Source organism: Hydra vulgaris, chromosome 10 (assembly GCF_038396675.1).
Source record: "Hydra vulgaris chromosome 10, alternate assembly HydraT2T_AEP".
Lineage (NCBI taxonomy): Eukaryota > Metazoa > Cnidaria > Hydrozoa > Anthoathecata > Hydridae > Hydra > Hydra vulgaris.
The window spans coordinates 12,280,852-12,303,744 of NC_088929.1; the positions used below are offsets into that span (position 1 = coordinate 12,280,852).

The 22,893-nt window shown below is 28.7% G+C and overlaps 1 protein-coding gene across 2 annotated transcripts in view; it reads left to right on the forward strand.

The window, feature by feature from the left end:
• The first annotated feature begins 1,961 nt into the window (after positions 1–1,961).
• The window catches only part of LOC136085801 (uncharacterized), a 145,299-nt gene continuing 124,367 nt past the window's right edge, over positions 1,962–22,893 (forward strand). The window contains exons 1-2 of one of the 2 annotated variants that reach the window (XM_065807271.1): positions 1,962–2,483; positions 2,965–3,189. In XM_065807271.1, coding sequence (XP_065663343.1) covers positions 2,967–3,189 — 223 coding nt within the window. In that variant the 5' untranslated portion in view covers positions 1,962–2,483; positions 2,965–2,966. The remainder of the gene's footprint in view (positions 2,484–2,964; positions 3,190–22,893) is intronic. The other variant, XM_065807270.1, reaches the window with a different exon arrangement.

The following is a 22,893-nucleotide window of genomic DNA, read 5'->3' on the forward strand; positions in this document are numbered from 1 at the left end:
TGTTGAAGTCACTTTTACTCATATCAGTATGCAAATATTGTTAACAGCCAGAGTGCACCAAGCGGAAATAATCTTAAACATGCTGCAAATTACAAAATATACATAAGATACATTTCATATAAGACCTATGACCTGGAACTTAATACTTTTATCCTAACATTTTAAAATTAAGTTATGGAAAACAAAAACAGTGTTCAACTTACTATAACTCAGTTATAATAAATAAGCTTATGATCATGATCTATATAATAACTTTTTTTGGTTATCCTTATTTATGTTAAAGTTGTCAAGTTAAATTAAAGTTTTATAGTTAAAGTATGAATGCAAAAGTTCATATCAATAAAAAATTTATCATATTTGTAAACATAAGTTAAGTATTATAAGTATTTACAAGTATATGTATTGTAAGTATAAGTTATTATTAACAATAATAACTTATATATAAATTAATATATAATTATATTTATTATATCATAAACAATAATTATATTGTATATAATATATTAAATATAATATATTAATTATATTATTTAAACTTTGTTAACATCAGTCATTTTGCTTGCATAAAATATAGAAAAATCAATGGAAAAGAGTGCATCTGTAAAAACAATTTAAAAGCTTTAAATTCTCTAAATATAATCTATCCATCACAACATTCGCCTGTTTGTTCTTTTTAAATGTTTTTGACTAAACCAAAGATTTAGTTAAACTCAAAGCAGTTTTACCATTACTAGCAGAAACAAAACTTTATATTTTGAAATGCAATCAGTGTCTCAATGGAATAGTTACTTTAAGTTTAATAGCTACTGGAACATATGTTAAACATCTATGTTAAACTTTGTAAATTTATTTTTAAAAAATATAAAAAAAATTATTTTGTAATGGTAATAAATGAAATTTTAAAACAATGTCTTTTTAATGGAGTTTCACAATGAAAAAATAAATTGAAAAAAAAATTTCTCTTGAATTACAATAGTGTACATATAATGTACATTATTGTACATATAATGTATACAAAATGTACATATAATGTATACAAATACAGAAAGTATATATAATGTATAGAAAAAATATAATGTATAAAATATTAAATTTTTAAATTTATATCACGCACAATACGAACTATAAATAGCAACCATCGAGTAAGTTTTGTTTTGATATTTTTAATTATCAGTTTAAAGTTTAAACCGTTTGGGAACCTTATGGGAAACCCGTCAAATCTCCAGATTTTTCGGCACTGATAAAAACCAGATAAAACCCAATCAAGCGAATTTGCTTTTTTTTTTAACCATATTGGGCCCGTCCGGAAACCAAAACATTTACCCGTTTAAATCCCGTTCCCGCTAGCCCAGACAAAAACCATACGGTACCCGTCTGTCAATGTTGGCTGGGTATATATATATATATTTATTTATATAGACATAATTTAATGTATACATATAAATATATATATATATATATATATATATATATATATATATATATATATATATATATATATATATATATATATATATATATATAAATATATATATATATATTTATATATATATATATATATATATATATATATATATATATATATATATATATATATATATATATAAATATATATATATATATATATATATATATATATATATATATATATATATATATATATATATATATGTATATATTGGGACAGTGATATTGAACTTTTTGAGGAGTTTTTTGCCTCGGCTCCAATCATCACAATTAATGATTTAAATAGTATTAATAGTAATAACATTTTTATTACTAGTAAGTTTATATTTACAAATTCTTTTTAATTTATTTTTTAGGTATGGCTGATGGTAAAAAAAGTTTAAGCAGTTCTTTAAAAATCAATTTTTAAGCAATCAAAGTATATTGATAACGAGGATAAATTATTAAATGCAATACTTCATAGAGAAATAAATGGTTTGAATGACTTTCGAAAAGAGATTGCGCCGAAAATATTTAATAATTTGGAGTCATCAGTTACGGAACTTTTAACAACTGAAAACAGTTTAGAAACTGAAAACAAATGTAAATGGAGTCAACATATATATATTCATTTATATCAATTATTTTACCTTTATTATTATTTTTTTAGTCAAAAAATTTGCATTTTCCATAAATTCGTAATAATCGTTAACGTATTATGCAAATAAATTAAAATAAACCAAAAGTGTGTTTTTCCGAGACATGTAATTATAGTATTACTATTTTAGAATGTGTGATAATATCAATGGAGGAGTATACTAAAACAAACTAATTTTTAATCTGGGAGAGTTTAAAACTTTAACAAAAAGAAAATACTTTCTCTTTTAACAAAGCCAATCAATTCCTTTTGCATGCTGCGCTATGTTTTAACTTTAACATTTCTTTAACATCATTATTGTTTTTTAGAGGTTTTTCATTTTTAAATTTTTATCAACATAGTGGTCAGGATCAGGCAACATTTAAGTAGGTTTTTTAAGGTAATTTTGTAACATTAATACGTTTATATATATATATATATATATATATATATATATATATATATATATATATATATATATATATATATATATATATATATATATATATATATATATATATATTATATTATATATATATATATTTATATATATATATATATATATATATATATATATATATATATATATATATATATATATATATATATATATATATATATATATATGTATATATATATGTATATATATATATATATATATGTATATATATATATATATATATATATATATATATATATATATATATATATATATATATATATATGTATATATATTTCGGGACAGGGATATTGAACTTTTTGAGGAGTTTTTTTTCTATGCTCCAATCATCGCAATTGTTGATTAAAATAATATTAATAGTAATTACATTTTTAGTACTAGTAAGTTTATACTTACAAATTCTTTCTAATTTATCTTTTAGGTATGGCTGATGGTGAAAAAAGTTTAAGCAGTTCTTTAAAATCAATTTTTGAGCAATTAAAGTATATTGATAACGAGGATAAATTATTAAATGCAATACTTGATAGTGGAATAAATGGTCTGAATGACTTTCGAGAAGAGATTGCGCCGAAAATATTTAAAAGTTTGGAGTCATCAGTTACGGATCTTTTAACAACTGTTAACAGTTTAGAAATTGAAAACAAGTGTAAGTGGAGTCAACATTTTTATATTCATTTATATCGACTATTTTCTCTTTAGTATTTTTTTTTTAATCAAAAAATTTGCATTTTTTACAAATTTGTGATAATCGTTAACTTATTATGTAAAAAAATTTTAAAATGACATATAAAAATATATATGCAGAAATTTTAAAATCAGCATACCGATATACCGGTTTAATGATAGTTTGATGTAATTCCCTGTAGTTCGAAACCTTTTTTTAAAGGGTAGAAACAGCAGAGTTATAAACCGAATATTTTTAAAGTATTTTTATAGGCAATTGATTTCGCCACTGTTTTTGCGCATAAAAAAAAGTTGATTCTTTTCTTATGCTTGTAGTTACTTTCTGGTTTATCATATATTGTTTATAAATTACTTTCTGGTTTATCATATATTGTTATTAAGTTACTTTCTGGTTTATCATATATTATTAATAAATTACTTTCTGCTTTATCAAATGTTGTTAATAAGTTACTTTCTGGTTTATCATATATTGTTAATAAGTTACTAATAAACGGTTGTAGAGATAAACGGTTAAATAATTTTTAGACCAATTAAATAAAACAATTTCAATCCTAGGTAACTTTTTTCATGACTTCAAGTATACTCTATCAGAAATTAACTTTATTAAATTTCATCTAATATTAACTATTTTTTATATTTCAGGACAATTTTATTATATTTTTGTACTCTTAATTGAAGACATAAGTGGATGAAGGTGTTGTGTTACACCAATATGGAACTGAGATACCAGGAGTTAAAGTTTTGAACACATATTGTTCTAGATATTTTTATATAGCAAAGATATGTTAATATTTATGGAGGGATATAGAAACCAAACACTTAAGATTGTGTATGTAATATTTAGTTTCATGAAAAAAATGTGTTGTACATGTTTTTTTCATGAAAATTTGTACATAACACCTTCATCCATTATAAGAAAACACATTAACTGCAATACAACTAAGTGGATGAAGGTGTTATGTTCATTTTTTACTAATAATATTACAATATTCACATAAGATAATACAAAAGACATATGACTATATTTATGTTATAATATTAAATAAATAAATTTTCATTTTTACTGTGAAACTTTGATGTGCACCGTATATAACCACAATAGTTTCACTATATTAGACCCCTTACTTTATTTTTATAAAAATGAATCTGTGCTTATCCGAAGTGAGCACAAATACATTCTTGACATCTTTCACAGAAAGCAAATGCTTGTGTTGTGAAAGAACAAAAATGGTCGGCAACGGGATTCGAACCCACGACCTTCGGATTGGAAGTCACCGACTGTAACCGCTGGACTACCAACCACTTTATTTTGTAATGAAAATGTTAATACCTTTGTATTGCTTGTTCTCAGTCTACATCTTTCCCGGACATTCTACTAATATCAATCATATAACCTAATACATGATAATATTGTTATAATTTACCTATATCTGTGTTGTAAACAAAAAGTAAGCATGAAAGTTGTAAGCATTTTTTATTAAGGCTAATGATGTACTAGGAGGTTTTTATTTCAGCAAAAAGACATATTCTTTATTTATTTATTCTCTTTATGAACATCAAAACAATAATAATACAATCAATAAACAAAATATAATATAAATAAAAAGTATAAATCGATGTCTAGTGGTGGGATTATCGCTTATCATTATAAAAGATAATGGTCAAAACAACTGTTCATAAAAATATCTATACTCCGGTTTAACAAATTCTACCAATTTAGATAAATCATTCAACTTCTTCTTAGATATTATTCCATACTTTCCATTATGCCTTTCAATATGAGAAATATTGGGTACACCCCCTCTTTTGTTTTTTATAATGTCCACTTTTTTGAAAGGGACACTCTCGTCATAAGACTCTTTATAAAGATAGGAGCCATATTCCTCCACTCTTATCCAATTTACTCCAACCCTAAATTTGACTTGCTCGTTTAGCTCATCCTTCTTCGTAGTAAATATATTAAGTTTTCCTGACAACTCATCAAATTTCCGGAAATATTGGGCCATGTCTATGATTTTGTTGTTTTTTCCAGAACTTCTAATCACACCTCGATACTGGTCTGGTGTATAAATTAAATCTACCTTTCTTAATTTTTTTAAAATCTTTCCGAAGTCACGGTCTGAGTCCATGTAAGTATGACCGACTTCAGGAAATTTGTGGTCAATTGTTTTAAAATACTTATTCAAAAGAAGGTATTGATATAAAGTGATTATATTGAGATTTTTATTTTGGCCAACCCAAGAGTCTGACCAAATAACAAGGTGATCATATTTCTCCTCGCATGTCTCTGCAAACCGTAATACGCAGCTAGCTATTTTAGAGCTTCCCCTTTTAGCCATGTCCTTCGTCCAATTGCAGAACACTGCCCTCTCTCCTTTCATAGACATTACATGAATTCCAAAGTTGTAAAACCACATCTGGCGCAGGTAGAATACTTTATTTGTTGTTATTTTAGGGAGTGGCATTGTTTGCTGCAAGTCAATCGTAGCAAATGCAGTCGATGTACTGATTTTTGCCCTTTCTCGATCAGTCTTCATAGCAGCTATTGCTGCAGACACATTATCTTTGTGAGGCACATTATCTCCGTTTTTATCGCATGAGCTACAGGTGTCGCTTTTTGGATAACCGAACGAGTAATTAAATTGTGTAACAAACACATTTATGAAGGTACATTTTTTAATTTTATAAATTTCGCTTAATTCCTCTTTCTCACACTCTACTATGTACAATTGGTACAACAAAGTAATATTGAGCACAGGCGATAAATACTTTTTATGAAAGTTTTTATTTCAAGAGTAGTGTGACTCCTATGCTGGGAATTTTTTAATGTGGTCAATGATTCTTTAAAGAACCTCATCTTGCATTTTGTGGGGTCTATTTGAATGCCTCCCTCTTAAGTCCTTTGGTGGAGCAGAAACGCCATCATCAATCCTACTTTTTATAATATCCACTTTCTTCATTCCAGTTTGGTAGAGGCTGCAGGGAGCTTTCTTACATATCTGGATTTCCACACCACTTTTAGAAATAAGAAGCACTTTTATGGGATTTTGCAAATTGTCGCATTCTTTTAATGGTTGTTTTAGTAATGCATTTAAACAATAGGACGTTCTTTGCGTTTACATGCAATTTGTGAAATGCCTCTAAAAGACTTGCTCTATCTTCTACACTGATCTTTGAGCTGCAATTCCAACGACAATTTTCTTTGCACAGAATGCCCTCATTAATCATTTTAGAAGGCATTTCTTTGTTCGTGCCCCGACTTTTATAAGACTGACCTCTCTGTCTCGCTAATGCCGTTGCCTTTTTTTTTCCATGACTCAGGTTTACATTTTCGCTTTTTTGAAGTTTTCTCTTTCGCGGTAAAGGACTTCTTCTTCCTCTTTTCTTTAAATAATAAAATATATTATTATACAAAACATTATTTTACTATCAAATTTACATTGTATTATAGTGATATTTTTATATACAATACATTTTGAAATATATTAACTGTAACCAAGTCATTGGAAGCAATTGCTAATGAATGTATCTCTACATCATTACCAGATGATTGAAGATGTGTATTCATGCCAGCTGTAAGGTAAAATGAATATTGAGCTTTACCGTAATAATCATAACATATATCTGGATCAACGGAATATGATAAAATATCTCACCAATAGGCAGATTTTCAACAGTAATAGTCTCAGCTCCAGCTTCAGGTAAATACAGGTTTTCAGATTGAATAACTGCAAATAAAAGATGATTATATTATGTCGGTATATATCAAGTTTTATATTATTTGCAATTATAGGAAAACACAAAAATCACTTACGAATGGTCATATATATATATATAGTTATTTTATTAGTAGTTTTATCAATCAATCGCCAAAGTACTATTATAAAAGTTTTTTGATAGTATATTTTTTATAGAAATTACAACAAAATCTTGAACGCAAGTAATTGAAATTTTATAAAAAGTTTCTTCGGAATATTCTGGAACTTTAATTCATAGCCAGCGTGTTTTGTGAACAAATAGAATTCATTTATTTGTAGATTTGGCGGTATTTTGTGTTAGCAAATATTCTTTATATTATCTTTCCCGCAACAAGATGTTTTGAGAAATAATGGTAGAAAAGTTAAAATAACTCCGCTGAATATAACAAAAATATACTACCAATACGCGATTCGTAAATAGTTATGGAAGTCATATCAGGTTCTGGCAGACAAAGATTCGCAGATTGATTGTCTGTAAAAAACAATATTTTTAATATAATTAAAGGCGATAACAAAATAACAAATCGGAACAGCCAGCTCTAGTGTTGAATCGAATTTTTCATAGTTTAAAATCATCTTACCTGTGTTTGCCACATGCTCTTTTTGATTACCATCCACAGATTTTTGATTTAGCGCCATTTCTACCAAACGTTTACCTCTTCGATTGTTCATATTGAATTTTCACAAGAAAAAGTCACTTTAACACACTCAAAATTAGTTTTAAAACCCAAAACGAACAAGAACACAACCACAACGTAACCTCTGCGTTGTTATGTTTTGACAGTTATGACCACGCTGCGACGCGCTAACTACCATAGACGTTTGGAAATAGGAAAAAATATGCTTAGATAAAGAAGTTATGTGCGTTGCATAACTCCTTCATCCTGTGTTTTTTTTTTTTTTTGTGCGGGATTTCTTCACAATGGATGAGGGCGTTATGTTCCCATAACGCCTTCATCTGTATTTGAAAAATAGCGTTTTTAATGGATGAGTGTATTAAAGTCCCTTAACACTTACATCCGCGTTAAATCGTGTTATGGGTGAATTAATATGTAACGTAACTCCTTCATCCACTGTGAAAATCGTATTTTTGCACATTTTTGTGCGGTGTCATAATGTTCATGTGAAAGAGCGTTACTTAACACCTTTATTTGTGTAAAAAAGGGGAATTTTGTATTTTTGCGACATAACGCCTTCATCCACTTATGTCTTCAATTTTTAAATCTAAACTGGTTCGTTGGTGCTAAAATTTGTTTTCAAATATTTTCTATTTTGCCTATCGAAACTCTAATGATAATGTTATCCCTCCTAATAAAACCATTTGCCAACATATTTGTATCCTTTCGTATGTATCCTAATGAAATTTTGAAAATAATAATGAATTCATTGTAAAAATAGTATACAAAAAAATATGAAACAATGTACATGGCTGACAACTCGGATTTTAAAGTGGAGGGGCACAATTTTCAATTTCTAAATAAAGTCCTCTTTATCTAAAAATTTCTTAAAATAAAAAGGTCTTATACAAAAGTGTGTGGAGGAAAAAAGGGCACGCGCTACCCTGTCTTTCCCGTTGTCGTTGGCTCTGATGAAAAGCAGTTTCTTCATGACAAACCCATTGGTATTCTGCAAGTTTCCAGCGTTCTTTAAATAATGAGGACACGTTACAGTGTATATTAAGTTTATTACACAACTTGTATATTTTTATTATATGCTATACTTTGTTAACGATTTCATTATATATATGACGAGCTTGTCTCAAATAAAGAACCAAAAAAAAAAAAGGAAAAAAAAATTTAACATTTGACATATAAAATATACAATTTTTTAATGCAACTTATCTATATGTATAATATGAAGTCTCAATAACAAAATTAATAATCAATCACTAACGTCAGATAACAATTTAAATTCTTTATCCAATTACAGCTTATCACAGCTAAAATCAAACTTACTAATGGTATGTGATTGTTCACTTCAATCACTTTAACTTATGAAAAAATAAGTTATCAAACCGTCAAAACACGTTAAAAAAAAATTATGCAAATCTTTGCTTCGACTATGTTGACTTTCAATAAACGTTCTTTAACATTAATGCTAGAAAAAAATAATAATTTTCTATTTGTAAAATAATGTTTATATAAATAAAAGCTGTCAGGATCTTTAATTTATTCATGGCCCGAAGCTCTACGCCTTATCTTTTTTCTTTACAATATTTTAATTTCTTTTATTGTTCTTTTATGTTGACTTTTAATTACTGTTATTGTTAATTTTATGTTGACTTTTAATTACCTAATAACATTAAAAACATCATAACTTTGATAATGGTGTCTTCAATAGCATGCTTCTTTTTTAATTTTAGCTAAATAAGTAGGGGAAAGTATACACTCTTGATCATAAAATCCAGGGGGAAAAAAACTAAACAAAAATTTACGAAAGACAAAATTATAAAACTATTTTATAGTTTTCTATATTTATAGTTCTAATAAACTTTAAGAAAGTATATATATATATATATATATATATATATATATATATATATATTTTTTTATAGTCAATATTAGTTTTACAATTATTATTAATTTAGGAGAATGTTATTAACATAATGCGCCTTAGATCGAGGCGTGCACGCTTTTCCAAAAGCATCTTAGAATAATAAATAGGGAAAGATAGTTTGAAAACGTAGTTATTGAAGATTGAATTCTTGAGTATAGTTATTTTTTCCTTGATATGATAATTTAATGATAACAGTTTAGAAAAAATAAATAAAATTATTTAAACTAAAATTTTGGATTTTCGTTATTTTATTTTTACGAAAAAAATTTCTTTTTTTTTTATGCGCGTTTAAAATTTTAAAAATTTAAACTATTTTGATTTTTTTTTATACTTGCATTAAAAAACTTTTAAAGGACTATCTATTGACTGATAAAATAATTTCAACACATATAAAAAACGAAAGCTTGTAGTAAAACGAAAAGACATAAATAACAAAGTTGTCACAGGAAGTTTACTGCTTGGAAATTTAGCCTCCACGGCATTATTTCATTAAAAAATTTGCTGCCCAGCTATATAATTTCTTAGAAAATATTGCCGCTGACACACCAAATTTTGAGGGTTTCTCTTTTTTCATTAAAAAAATATGGATGACAAAGACTGCAACAATCTTGTTAATATAATTGTTAAAGGAATATACCCTCAAGACGTAGACAAAGTTTACAAAGATGGCTTGATAAGAAAGTCTAAAGATTTTTTTGTATTAGAAGTGTTTAACAACAGATTGGAAGTTTGGATTTTAGCTTATTTGCTGTAGTAAATGCTGTTCAATTAGACTTTGATGAACAACCAGAGGATTTAATATACGATCAGAGATTCATGAGACATCAGTTTAATAAAATATTTCAGGACTGACAGTTTAAACTCTTCCTATTATTTGAAGAAACTAGTAGCTTAAATACTAGGGCATAACAGTCCCTCAGCAGAAAATATTTATCTTCATTGCAATTGCTTAATGCCTTGCGTTTATGATTGTATGGTTACTTGCAGCAAATGCTCAAGTCGGTTCCATATTACTTGTGTTCAATATAAAGAAGACCATGATTGTAAGAGTGGAATTGCAAAATATGCATGTTATTATAAATATTTTTTGAAGTAAACTTAAAGAATTTTCTTTATTTTTAAAATATATTTTTAACTATCATCTCTTAGAGAAACTTCAAATTGTTTTTTTTATTTTTTTTGTTTTTATATATGAGTGCATTAACTGTTTTTTTATTGGAGTGCATTAAGCCGTTTTTCATAACACCTTAAGACTAAAAAAAAAATCAATTTTTATTTTTTTACAAAATTAGCTAATTTAGATATTTACGAACGTTATCAAATGAATATTTTTGAAGAAATATGAAAAATATCTTACTAACTAATAATTCCCAAAAACGTTTAACAAAGAGCTTCAACTAATAACTTTATTTTAATTGCGTTTTTGTCAAATTACGTAATTATTGCATACGAATACGTAATCAACGCATCATAAGGCGTTTTGAAGTCAAAATCAATAAAAAACGGCAATAAACCCCCGATAAAAAACTATTGTTAGAAAACAATTAATTAAATTATAATGTAGCTAAATACCACTAAAAACAATAAACAACTTTTTTGTGAATAATTTGTAAGATTTCACTAATTTATCCGCCTTTTCCCGAGACTTATTTATTATATTTTAATTATTGGAAAACTCGTGTAAAAAAGCCTCGCTTTAGTGTCACTCTTTTAAGATAGATATGGGCAAAAACAGTTCAAAATTTATTTTGAAGTCATATGTTTATGATGTTTTGTAACTATTAACAACATTTTTGACAATAAATTTTAATTTTAGATTTTCATTACTGAGATCTCAAAAATGTGTCATAAATTGGTTTTTTTAATTAGTTTAATTATGAGTTAAGTTCAAAAATTAAAAGATTCTTCTAGATTCTATGATAGTTTTAACATTTTTTCATTAATAGGTATATATGTAAGCAGAAAAATTAAAATTATTTGCCCCAACTTGCCCCAATTAAAATAAGGCCTTTTAGATACTTTGTTTTTTTTTGTATTTTTTTTTCCGTTTTTAATTAAAACGTGCGAATAAAGTAACGAACAATAGTTCATTGCTTACATTCATCTCACAAATAATACATTTAATTCTTATTAGTAAAAAACTCATGCTCAAGCAGATGGTGCTAATTATCAAACCTCAAAAACCAAAATATGCAACGTATGAAGGCATAGTGCATGTTTTAAAATTAAAACTTATAAATTTAAAAATTAAAGCGTATAAAATAACTAACAATAGTTCATTGCTTACATTAAACATGAAAAGAATACATTTAGTTCCTATAATTCAAGAGTTAGGAATTAATCTTGATAATTCACTCAAAGCTCTTCAACGTGAGTTTTGAAGACTGGTCAATACTATGAAAATATTGACAAACCTGAAATGATAAATCTAATGAAAACTCCAATAATATTTAAATGTAAATTCCGATCAAAGTTGCGAAAACATTCAAGAACCTTCACTAGACCTTTAGAACACGAGTGAACTTGATTTTAAAAAGATGTAACTGTTGATAAAAAAAAACTTTGCGGCAGGTCCAGGTAGAAAGTGCAAGAACTGGGAAGATTTAGGTGATAGAAGCGCGAAGATGTTAGGTAATAATAACTAAACTAAATTCAACCCAGTTTAAATTCAACCCAGTTTAATAGTTTACGAGCTTAAATATTAAATATTGCCTTGTTTAAGGTTGCCAAATTGGCTGAACATCCTGCTAAAGCATTGGCCTTACCTTCAATAAAAAAAGCCACTAGAGATCCTAAGAAAAAAACTTTGTTGTTCTCATGAAAAGTGCAAACTCTGAAAAAGTTAAAATCACGGAGATAAATTTTTCGATAAAAACGAAAACCAAAAATGCCTTGAGCTTAAAAGTTCAGTGTGACCTTTCTGATGAACAGTATCAAATTATTAGAGATTCATCAATAGTACATAATGCAGGTATTTTTCCTTTATTTCACGAAATTAAATGAAGAAGAAAAAAAAATGTTATCTTGAGAGTTTATTTGTGACAGAAACATCTGCTTCAACTCCTCTACAATATATGTTTAATCATACACTGACAAGGATATTAACTTTTACGGAATACCATGACTCTATGAGAATGTTTGCTGAAATTGGGGGGAGGTTAAAGGTCTACTTCACTTTAAAGGTGGTTTTAATGGTGCCTCCAGTCAAAGTGTCTATGAACAAAAATACACTGATACAAATATTGGCGAGGCCCAAGTTAACAAGCAAAAGGTCGAGTGAATAAAATAAGGAACTGCTTTTACTCAGTAATGGGTTAGTTTTACGTGAATAAAAACTTTAGCAGTTTTACACAAATTTTTATTCTCGTAAAGTTAAGCAATTCACACAGTAATTGCTCCGCTTTACGTAAATAAATACTTAAGCAAAATTGCTGAAATTTTTATTCACGTAAAGCTGACCAATTACTGAGTAAAAGTAGTTGCTTGTTTTTATTCACCCGGCCTAAAGTCTTTTCCAGACAGCTATTGTTCCACTTAAATTAACCATCATGAATAAAAATGTATGGTTAAATATGAAGCCCTCCAGTACACATTACTGTAGACCCCAACATCTCCAATATCAAAAAGAAACGGAAGAATTGATAAGAAATGAGTATTAACTTCTCGAAAGCAGAAATGAATAGATCAAGTCAAGTTTGAAGTAAAGATAGAAATAGAGGAAGGCAAACCGGATACAACTATCACATTTAAGTTCAAACTAGATTTAACCATGTTTGATGGGAAAGTGGTTAATGCTCTCACTAACACTCTGTCCTCCTTAAAGAGTTGAGAAGGGACTCTAGTATTAAATCACATAGATAAGATAACTTTATAATATATTTCTTGAAGATATGGCTCGTTATTTACAATAAAATCTTGGATTGCGCCAAATGCATTCGCCAAGTCACACGTTGAATAATATGAAACGCAAGAGAGAGAGAGAGAGAGAGAGAGAGAGAGAGCGAAAAGAACGCTTTCTCTTTTATGTATAATATTAAGAAACCATCTGGCTGCTGCGTTAGCGAACTAACGCAACACTCCCAATCATGTAATGTTTGCGGAGCTAAGCCCAGTGAACTTAATAACCCACCATTGAATCAGATCTAAATCAATCAATGAAAAAGCTTTATCTTTGTGCCTTTCTACACTGTATAGCTGGCGCAGATCTTTTAAATATATTTTACATTTAGGATATAAATTAGACATTAAAAATACTTTGCCAAATCCCCTGATGAAAAAGCATCAGTAAAAAGTAGAAAAAAGAACATTCAACTGAGGTTTAGAGAGGAGCTATGTCTTATAGTTGATATGCCTAAACAGGGTTTTGGCAACACTAGCGATGGAAACATTGCCAAAAGGGCATTTAAAAATGCTGAAACTTTCGCTGATAAAACGGGATTGGCAGTTGATGTAATTATTAGATTGAGGACAACTCTAATATCAGTATGCTTCTGTTATGAGTTGAACCCTGAAAGTTTTGGCGAGTATTGCTATAAAACTGCAGCTCTTATACTCAAAAACAATTGCTGGTATGTGATTCCCCCAACTATTCAGAAACTCTTGGAACATGGTGTGCCGATATCTGAGGCGTTAGAACTGCTAATTCGTTACTACTCTGAAGAGTCACCAGAGACTCTAAATAAGAAATTTCGCAAAGCTAGATTAAACCATACAGCCAAGATATCTAAAAAAAATTGTTATGAAAAATCAATGCCAATATCTTTTGATTAGAAGTGATCCTGTAATATCATACATTTGATTCAAAAAATACAAAGATGAAAATGGAAAAACACTTACCCTTCAAGTTTTATCTTTGTTAATGTTGTTATAATGAAATAAAGCTTTTTTATTAATATTAGGTTTTATTTTTTTGTTTTCTTGAAAGAAAAATTAGACAAGATAAATATTTATTTTGATTTATTCAAGATAAATATATATTTTAATATTATTATAATATTACAATATTTTTTATTCCAATTTTTATTTTTAATTAGTAAATGTTTTGGTTTGAAGAATTTATTTTTTTAAATTAAGTCTTTTTTTGTGCGCGTAAAAGACTCTAACACGTATACGCGTGTGTAGTACGACCCTTAGGCAAAAAAATTTACATAAAAAATAATGTTGTATTTTTTTATATGGTATTTTGGAATAAGGAATCCGATTTATTTATTTAACTCATATAGTGGGCGTGTAAATGACACTTAGACGAGTAAGCTATTAACTAAAAATTGACAGGTCTGTACAGGGTTTAAATAGAAACATACCAATCAATCTTTAGTTTACTGAACTCTCAAGTTTAAATTTTATTATATCAAGTTTAAAGTTTATTTTGTACTTTTTAGTACAAAAAAGATTGGATTTTTGAGCTAATGTTTTTGCTATATTATATTTTGTACTTTTTAGTACAAAGTGTTACGATATATTAGTATTAGACAAAAAAAAATTAAAAAAAAAAAAGTATTTTTAAAAAGTTAAAAAAAAAATACAAACCAACAAACAATCTTAGCAATTTTTAAAAATGAAAAGATCCATTTATAAAAAGGAAAAAAGTATATTATTAAAAAAAAAGAATAACAAGCCCACAAGCAATTTAGTAGCTAACTTCTATATAAACGGTTAGTTTAATGAGTTGAAGAAAACAAACATAGTTAAAAAAAGAAAATATTAAGTTATTTGATTTGATGTACTTACTGTACTCACACAAGAGCAGTATATCGCAAAACGCCCAACAACGGAACATCCTACTATACAGGAATTCTAGTTGCTATGATGAATCAATTAAATAAACCAATACCAAGATCTTTAAAACTATGCGGATATAACATCAGGATAATCTATACCGGACAAAGCAAAGAAGATAACCTAAAACCAAAAGAAAACTTTATAGATGTGACCGAAGAACCTAGAAAAAAAGTAACGGAAACTAATGAACCAGAAACATCGAAAGAAATACCTGAACCAACAATTAAATTTTCTAAACCACAAAAATCAGAAGCACCTATGGTGATACGCCAAAACTCTGTCGAAAACCAAATTTTAAACAACGATACAAATAACTTAAATAAAACAAAAGAAAAGACACCCGAACAAATACCACAATCACCTGTACCAAATTCTCAAACACAAGAAACAGAAAATCACATGGAAGAAAGTCAAAGTTTTAACAACAATAACATTGCAAGCAAAATCGAACCTCATAACGACAACGTCATAAATGAAGTAAACATAGAAGAACTAGAAAAACAAATCGAACTTCCCTCAGAATATCTTCGCTTAGATTATATTGGGAGACATGTTTACAACTTAAATTTATTCTACGGCTTTGATAAAACAAAATGCTCGGAAGATGAACTATTAATATTTAAGACATACAAAAAAGCAGAATACGATCAGAGAAAATTCGAAAGAAAAATAAAAAGAAACAAAGAAAATAAATTACCCGTTGGACAACCAAGGGATTATACTAAAAGCAATACACAAATCCAAAATAACTCTTCATACAATCATGACGACTGGGCTTAAATTTAACAAAAAAAACGAAAGTAAGATTCCAAAAATTAAAACTATAAATATTATATCAAAAAATAAAAACACATTATAAAAAACAAAAAAACTAAAAAACAAAAAAAAAAAAAAAAAAAAAAAAAAAAACATAAAATATATATACATATAAATATATATATTATCTATCAGCTTTAAACTAAGAAATATAAAATACAAAGGTATAACATTAAAATTAACTACAAAATATTAACTACAAAAATTAACAAAAAAATTTTATAAAATTTTAAAAAAAAAAAAAAAAAAAAAAAACTTACTGTACTTACTGTACTTGATGTACATTAATAACCATTAGCTAATTATGTGTATAGTTTAAACTGGCATATTCTTACATTTCGTGCAATATCTGTTTGCTTTCTCTATGCTATCTTTCTAACTCGACTTCTTCTGACGTTCACTCTAACTTACTTCGTTCCTCCTGAATTCAACTACTCTTCGTCAGCGATGCTGGTGATGATAATCATTAGTGAGCTGAACTTGTCTTCGCTGGCGCGGGTACGTGGCCTCTATACTAATATTATAGCAATTAGCCGGAGGAAATTAAATCACAATACTCTTAATATCAAATTAATTTCACATAACATCTTAATATCACATAGTTAATATCAAACTAACAGTTCGATTTGTGTTAATAAGAAATTCGTCTTTTTTTTTTGTTGGTTGTTTGTAATGGCTAGTTACGCTGGAGTTGTCTCGAACAAAATTCATCTTATGGAGCGTGTTATTGATATAAATGTATTCATGAATCCCAACGAAAAATTTAACAATTTAACAAAGAAAATTGAGCCCAGGAAATTTACCAAAAAATATCTCTAATTGTTGACAAAAATAAAGTCAGCAGTTTGACTTACAATACCAGAGGAAACTGGGTGATTGAAATGAATCAAAAAGAAGATGCGATTCTCGTGAATGAAACAAGTATACAATTGTCTGGTAGTAACCAGTACATAAACTCTAAGATACGGAGTGACATTGGTCTTCTAATAACCGTTAAGTGTGACCCTCTAATTGAGGACGATGAAATCTTAGCACAAATGCAGCTATTTATAAGCGAGTTATTCTCAGTAACTCACGCAACGAACGGCTTTAACAGAAATATGAAAGACGGTTGAAGGCCTATTTAAATAAAGTCTTCTTTAAGGCTAGAAGAAATTCCACATACGATCGAAATTGAGGAATAATACTATTGCTCTACCTTTTGCATGGAAATCTTTTTTCTGAAAAACATGCTCCAACTCATACCCTCCCCAACAACGATGCATCTCACATAAGAAACCCTCAAAAATTATTAAAGACCCAACAGAAAAACCCAAAGAAAGAAAACAGCCTCTCAAAATAAATAGTAAAAAATTGGCGGTAAAAGAGAAAACAATTGAAAATATTACGCTTGCTAAAAAGCAAATTGACGAATAGACCGCATATATGCCATATATATCTTATGACTTTTTAAAAGATTGCAAATGCTCGCTTTTGAAAAACGCCTTAAGCGACCATAACGCAGTAATATGTGAAATAAAATTCAAAATAATCAACGAGAGAGAACCAGGATACTAGCATCTGAATATAAAGTTATTAGGCAACCAAATTTTCAGAGAGAAATTGCTAGAAGATTTTGAAAAACAAAAGATTAAAAAATTTAAATACGTAAATATTATTCAATGGTGGGATATAATTTGAACCCACATCAGAGATGCTTCCATGGAAACACCGAAAAATATAAAGGCGCAAAATATAAAACAGGAGGTATTTTAGAAAAACAAATAGAATTTCAAAAAAATAAAATAAAAAAAATAAAAAACAGATATGATGAAAATATTAAACAGCTCTAAAAAGAAAAAAAAAATACCTCTTTCACTACAAAGGAGTCTTTGTGAGAACAAATCAACTTTTGTATGAAGAGGGTGAAAAGCCTACTGAATCTCTTTTCTAAATAGAAAGAGATAATCAACAAAAAAAATTTTTTAAAGCTAAACATGACTGGGACGACCTCCTAAATGAACCTAAAAAAATTCTCATATCAATAAGAAAATTTTACAAAAACCTATACAAAAAAGAATACCTGAGTGAAGAAAAACAAAATAATTTTATTTAAAAAATTGAAAACTCCAAAAGCGACGATCAGAAAGCTTTCTTAAACATAAAATTTAGTAACGAAGAGCTGTACAATGCCGCCAAATCATTAAACAAGGGCAAGACCCCTGGAATTGATGGCATCCCAATCGAATTCTATCAAGAATATTTGGACATTTACGGCAAGGAGCTTACTCTTTAATGCCCTCTCTAATGAAAATACTTTTAATCAAAACAGCGAATTAAATTGGACGCAAAACACGGCCCTCATCTGCATTTTACCGAAAGATGGGGACCGAACTTTACTACAAAGTTGGTGCCCAATATCTCTGCTATGCGCTGATCATAAAATTGTCACAAAAACGCATTTGAGACTTTCAAAAATTCTAAACATTTTACTTGGGCTCGCACAAACGTGCTCAGTACCGGGTAGAAACATTTTTTCAAATATATTTCTTGCAAGGGATATAATTCATTACACCAATGAAAAAAGTATCGAAAGCTGCTTGATCATTATTTATCAGAAAAAAGCTTTTGACAAAATAGACCGAAATTTTCTGTTTAAAATCCTTGAAAAATGTAACTTAGGTCTAAACTATACTAATGCGATAAAAAAAACCATGAACGATGCTAAATCAATTGTCATGAACAATGGTTATATGAGCAAACTATTTAAAATAGAGAGAGGTGTGCGTCAGGGAGACTCAATATCTCTCATGCTGTACTGCCTGGCGGTTGAAACGCTTGCCCTTGAATTTCAAACTAATAAACTCATACACGGCGTTTCCCTGCCAGATACAAACACATATTTAAAAGTAATGCAGCATGCAGAAAACACCACTCTGTTTGTTCGCAGTGCAAATGCGATTGACGAAGTTTTCAATACCCTTGATAACTTTAGACAAGCCTCACGCTCAAATATTAATTAAAGAAAAAACCATAGCTCTTGCTCTTGGAGGTTTTAACTACCTCGGATACGAAAACACTGTAAAAGTTTTTAAACAAAAAAATTTATTGTAAATTGGTCAAATCTAACTGGCATAAAAATACAAGGAATTACATTCCACACAGATCTTGCTTTTACAAGCAGAATAAACTGGTATAAAGCTGTACAAAAATTCAAACAAAAAATTAAAAATTTATAATATCGAAACCTTTCTTTAAAATGCAAAGGTACCTTTATCAACACTTTTGCACTGTCAAAGGTATGGTATGTGGCAAACGCGTTCTCTATCTCAAAACTTAATCTCAAGAAAATTGACAAGGGAATCTCAACCTACCTTTGGCAGAGCATATACGCCAAACCCATAAAAAGAGACATTCTAAAATTAACCGTTAACAAAGGGGGTCTGGGCATTCTTGATGCGCAAAACCAATGTTTTGCCATCAGAATAAAACACATTTTTCAAATGAAAGAAGTAGACAAGTGCCATTATGGCTACTTTTTGCAAAAATACTTTTTATCTTAACCTCTCAAAAATTTAAACTAAATGCCCGCAATGGCTTTTACTTACCGGAAACAACAGCCCGAAATCTCTTGACCTCAATCTCCATCTCAAAAATTGCAGCTGGGAGGAGGACACCCTCCACCCATTTATAATATGGAGCAAGGCGAGGGCTGTGTGAAAAACAATAAGAAAAATTTATGAAAGACCACTACCTTTTAAACTTTTTAACTCGGTACAGGCCCTCTTTTTGATAAATATAGAGGATCTTTCGAAAAAAGATTCTACAGCAAAATTAATACCATAACTCATATTAAAACCAATGAGCTATGGAAATGTAGAAATTCTAAACTTAAAGAAAATCATAATGTATCTGCAGCAAGAATTACTGAAAACATAATAAACGAAATTTAATATATCTGGAAAATGCAGTATGACAAATACTCCAGAGAAAATGATAATAAAAAATTCCACATGAAGTGTTCTCCATGAATAACGCAATAAGCAATAGCAATAATCAAGACTTAACATTCACCATTTAAGTTATGCGGTAGTGGTGTAGTGGTAGAGCGCTCGCTTTTTAAGCAAGAGGTTCTGAATTCGATTCCCACCACGTCCCTGGTAGTACCGCTCTCAACTTGTTTCTCCGCGCAGCGGCCTTGTTCGTCAAGGTTCGTGTTTCGGAGTTATAGAGTTGAGAGAGGGTTATAACCACAAGTACCTTCCTCATCTGTAGTGGCCTTCTCGGCCTTGGGGAGGTGAATTATAAAAAAAAAAAAAAAAGTATGGTGATTTATAGCTCTTGATTACGATAACACATATAAGATAAAATCAAATGGATCTTCAACCAGCGTTAAAACGGAATATGTGCATGACCCAAGCTGTCCAGAGATGGCGAAGGTTGTGTTTTTATTTTTTAAGGTCGTGGGTTAATCGCCAAGATGTTTCTATTTTAAATCACGCTTACGCGCATGTATTGAATGACCTCGGAGGTTTTTAGTACATGCATATATATTTTAAATGCATGAGAAAAGAGCCAGCATTTTATATTATAAACACGAAACTTTAAGATAGTTTTACCTTCACTGAAATTTCTGTCACCATTGTTTGTTTTTTTGAGCGCGCATGCGCATTGTAACAATATTAAATAAAAAATAAAAAAATAAAAAAAAAGCAAACTGATAGAAAAATACTTGACAGTGTTTCTACAGAACCAAGCTTTCAAGTCGTTAAAAGTCGTTACCAAAATCGAGAAGAAAAAATAAAACCAAAAAGAAACAGTGAAAGTCAAATCGAAGTTGAAGAAGGCGAGTTGATCGAAATAAAAAACGACAAAAATATTTGTAGCAGAAATGCACCATCTCCGACTCCTCAAAAGGAAGGCTCGAAAAGAGTTGCACGACAACGGGCGGTATGAATAAATATTTAGTTTATAAAGTATATATCTACAAGTACTTTATTTTTAATATTTTTATATTTTAAGAAAATGTACTCTTAAACCATCTGCCATTTTGATTTCTACACATTCCTTCACTCTCTTTCGTCAAGTTATTAAAAACCGCACTCATACAAAAATAGAGTCAATAATTTTCTGTTAATATATGTTAATATATTATTAAAAAACTAAAAAAATGATTTATGATTTTTATCTTTGCAAGAAATCCATTTAAATACGCAAGACATAGAAAACTCTATTCGACAATGGAATAATCCAGGTTTTTTCTCGAGTGGTACGTCACACACAGGAGGTACTTTAATCTTAACTAACCAAACTAAATATAACTTTAAAATAATTGAACATATCGATGACGAAAACGGTTTTAATTATATTGTTGTGGAAAAAGATAACCACGCTTTCATTTTAATTAATATTTAACCAAAATCCGGATCAAGCCAAGCTGACCAGTTCAAAAGGTAATATTTAAACTATTTAAAAAATTATTTTAAAAAATTATCAAAAAAAAATAGAAATAAACAATTCTAGATCTCATATTATAATCCTTGGAGGCGATTTTAAAATGGTTCTGAAAGAAATAGATCGGCACCCACAAATAAATCGAAAAAAATGTCTTTCAATAGAAGCCTTGTAAATATCATTAAAAGAGCTTAACGTAGAGGACACGTGGAGAAAATTTAACCCTTGCACAAAGGAATATACTTATAAATCCGCCAATAACACCACATTCTCCTTCTTAGATTGCTTATGTATTAGAAAACACATTCGAAAACTAATAAACATAGAACACGAGCCGATGACCTTTTCCGACCACCATAATTCAATATGCGCCACCATCACTCATAAAAACTCAGATATCGGAAAAGAACTATGGATCTTAAACAACTAAATCTTAAATAATCAAAGTTATAACAATAAACTAACAAAAGTTATAAATTTAGCCAACCAAAAAATTGATCAGTCTAAAAATAGAACATCTGACTGGGATTCTCTTAAAAAAGAAATTAAAATTCTTTCCGAAAAATTCAGCAAAACGGAGGCAAAAAAGAGCCGTCAAGAAGAATATAAACTTAAAAAACAGCCAAAAAAACTCTCTCAAAAAACCGCCTTTTAATCCCAAGATGAAACATCTAAGCAAAAACCTTAAAATAAAGCTATATATCTTCGAGATAAACAAACTAAACGGCGTAAAAATAAGGGCTAAAATAAAATGGCGAAAAATGCAGCAATTTCTTTTTTCAATTTGAAAAAGGTAAAATATCTATACAAGAAATCATTAACATCAAAGATAAGAACTGAAACGAAAAAATTAAAACAGCTGATATCACTAACTTTTTTGAAATATTTTACAAAAACCTTTATAAAAACAGCAAAAGCGATGTCACACTGCAAAAATATTTACTCGAAAATACAGACATAAAACAAATTTCTGAACAATGAAAACATTCACTTGATAAACCGATTGATTTAGCCGAAGTCAAAAATGCAATAAAAACAATGAAAAACAACAAATCACCCGGCAATGATGGGCTATCCGCGGAATTTTATGAATCTAACATTAATATTTTAGGAGAAAGTCTAGTTAAAGTCCTAAACAATATAACAAAGAAAAACAAAATGTCAGAAACCTAAAAACAAGCCATAATAACTTGCATCTATAAAAAAGGGGATAAAGCCGATATCTTAAACTGGCGACCTTTATCACTTCTCAACACCGGCTACAAAATACTTATCTAAATAATCTCAAACCGACTAACAAATATAGCACCGTCAATCATCAA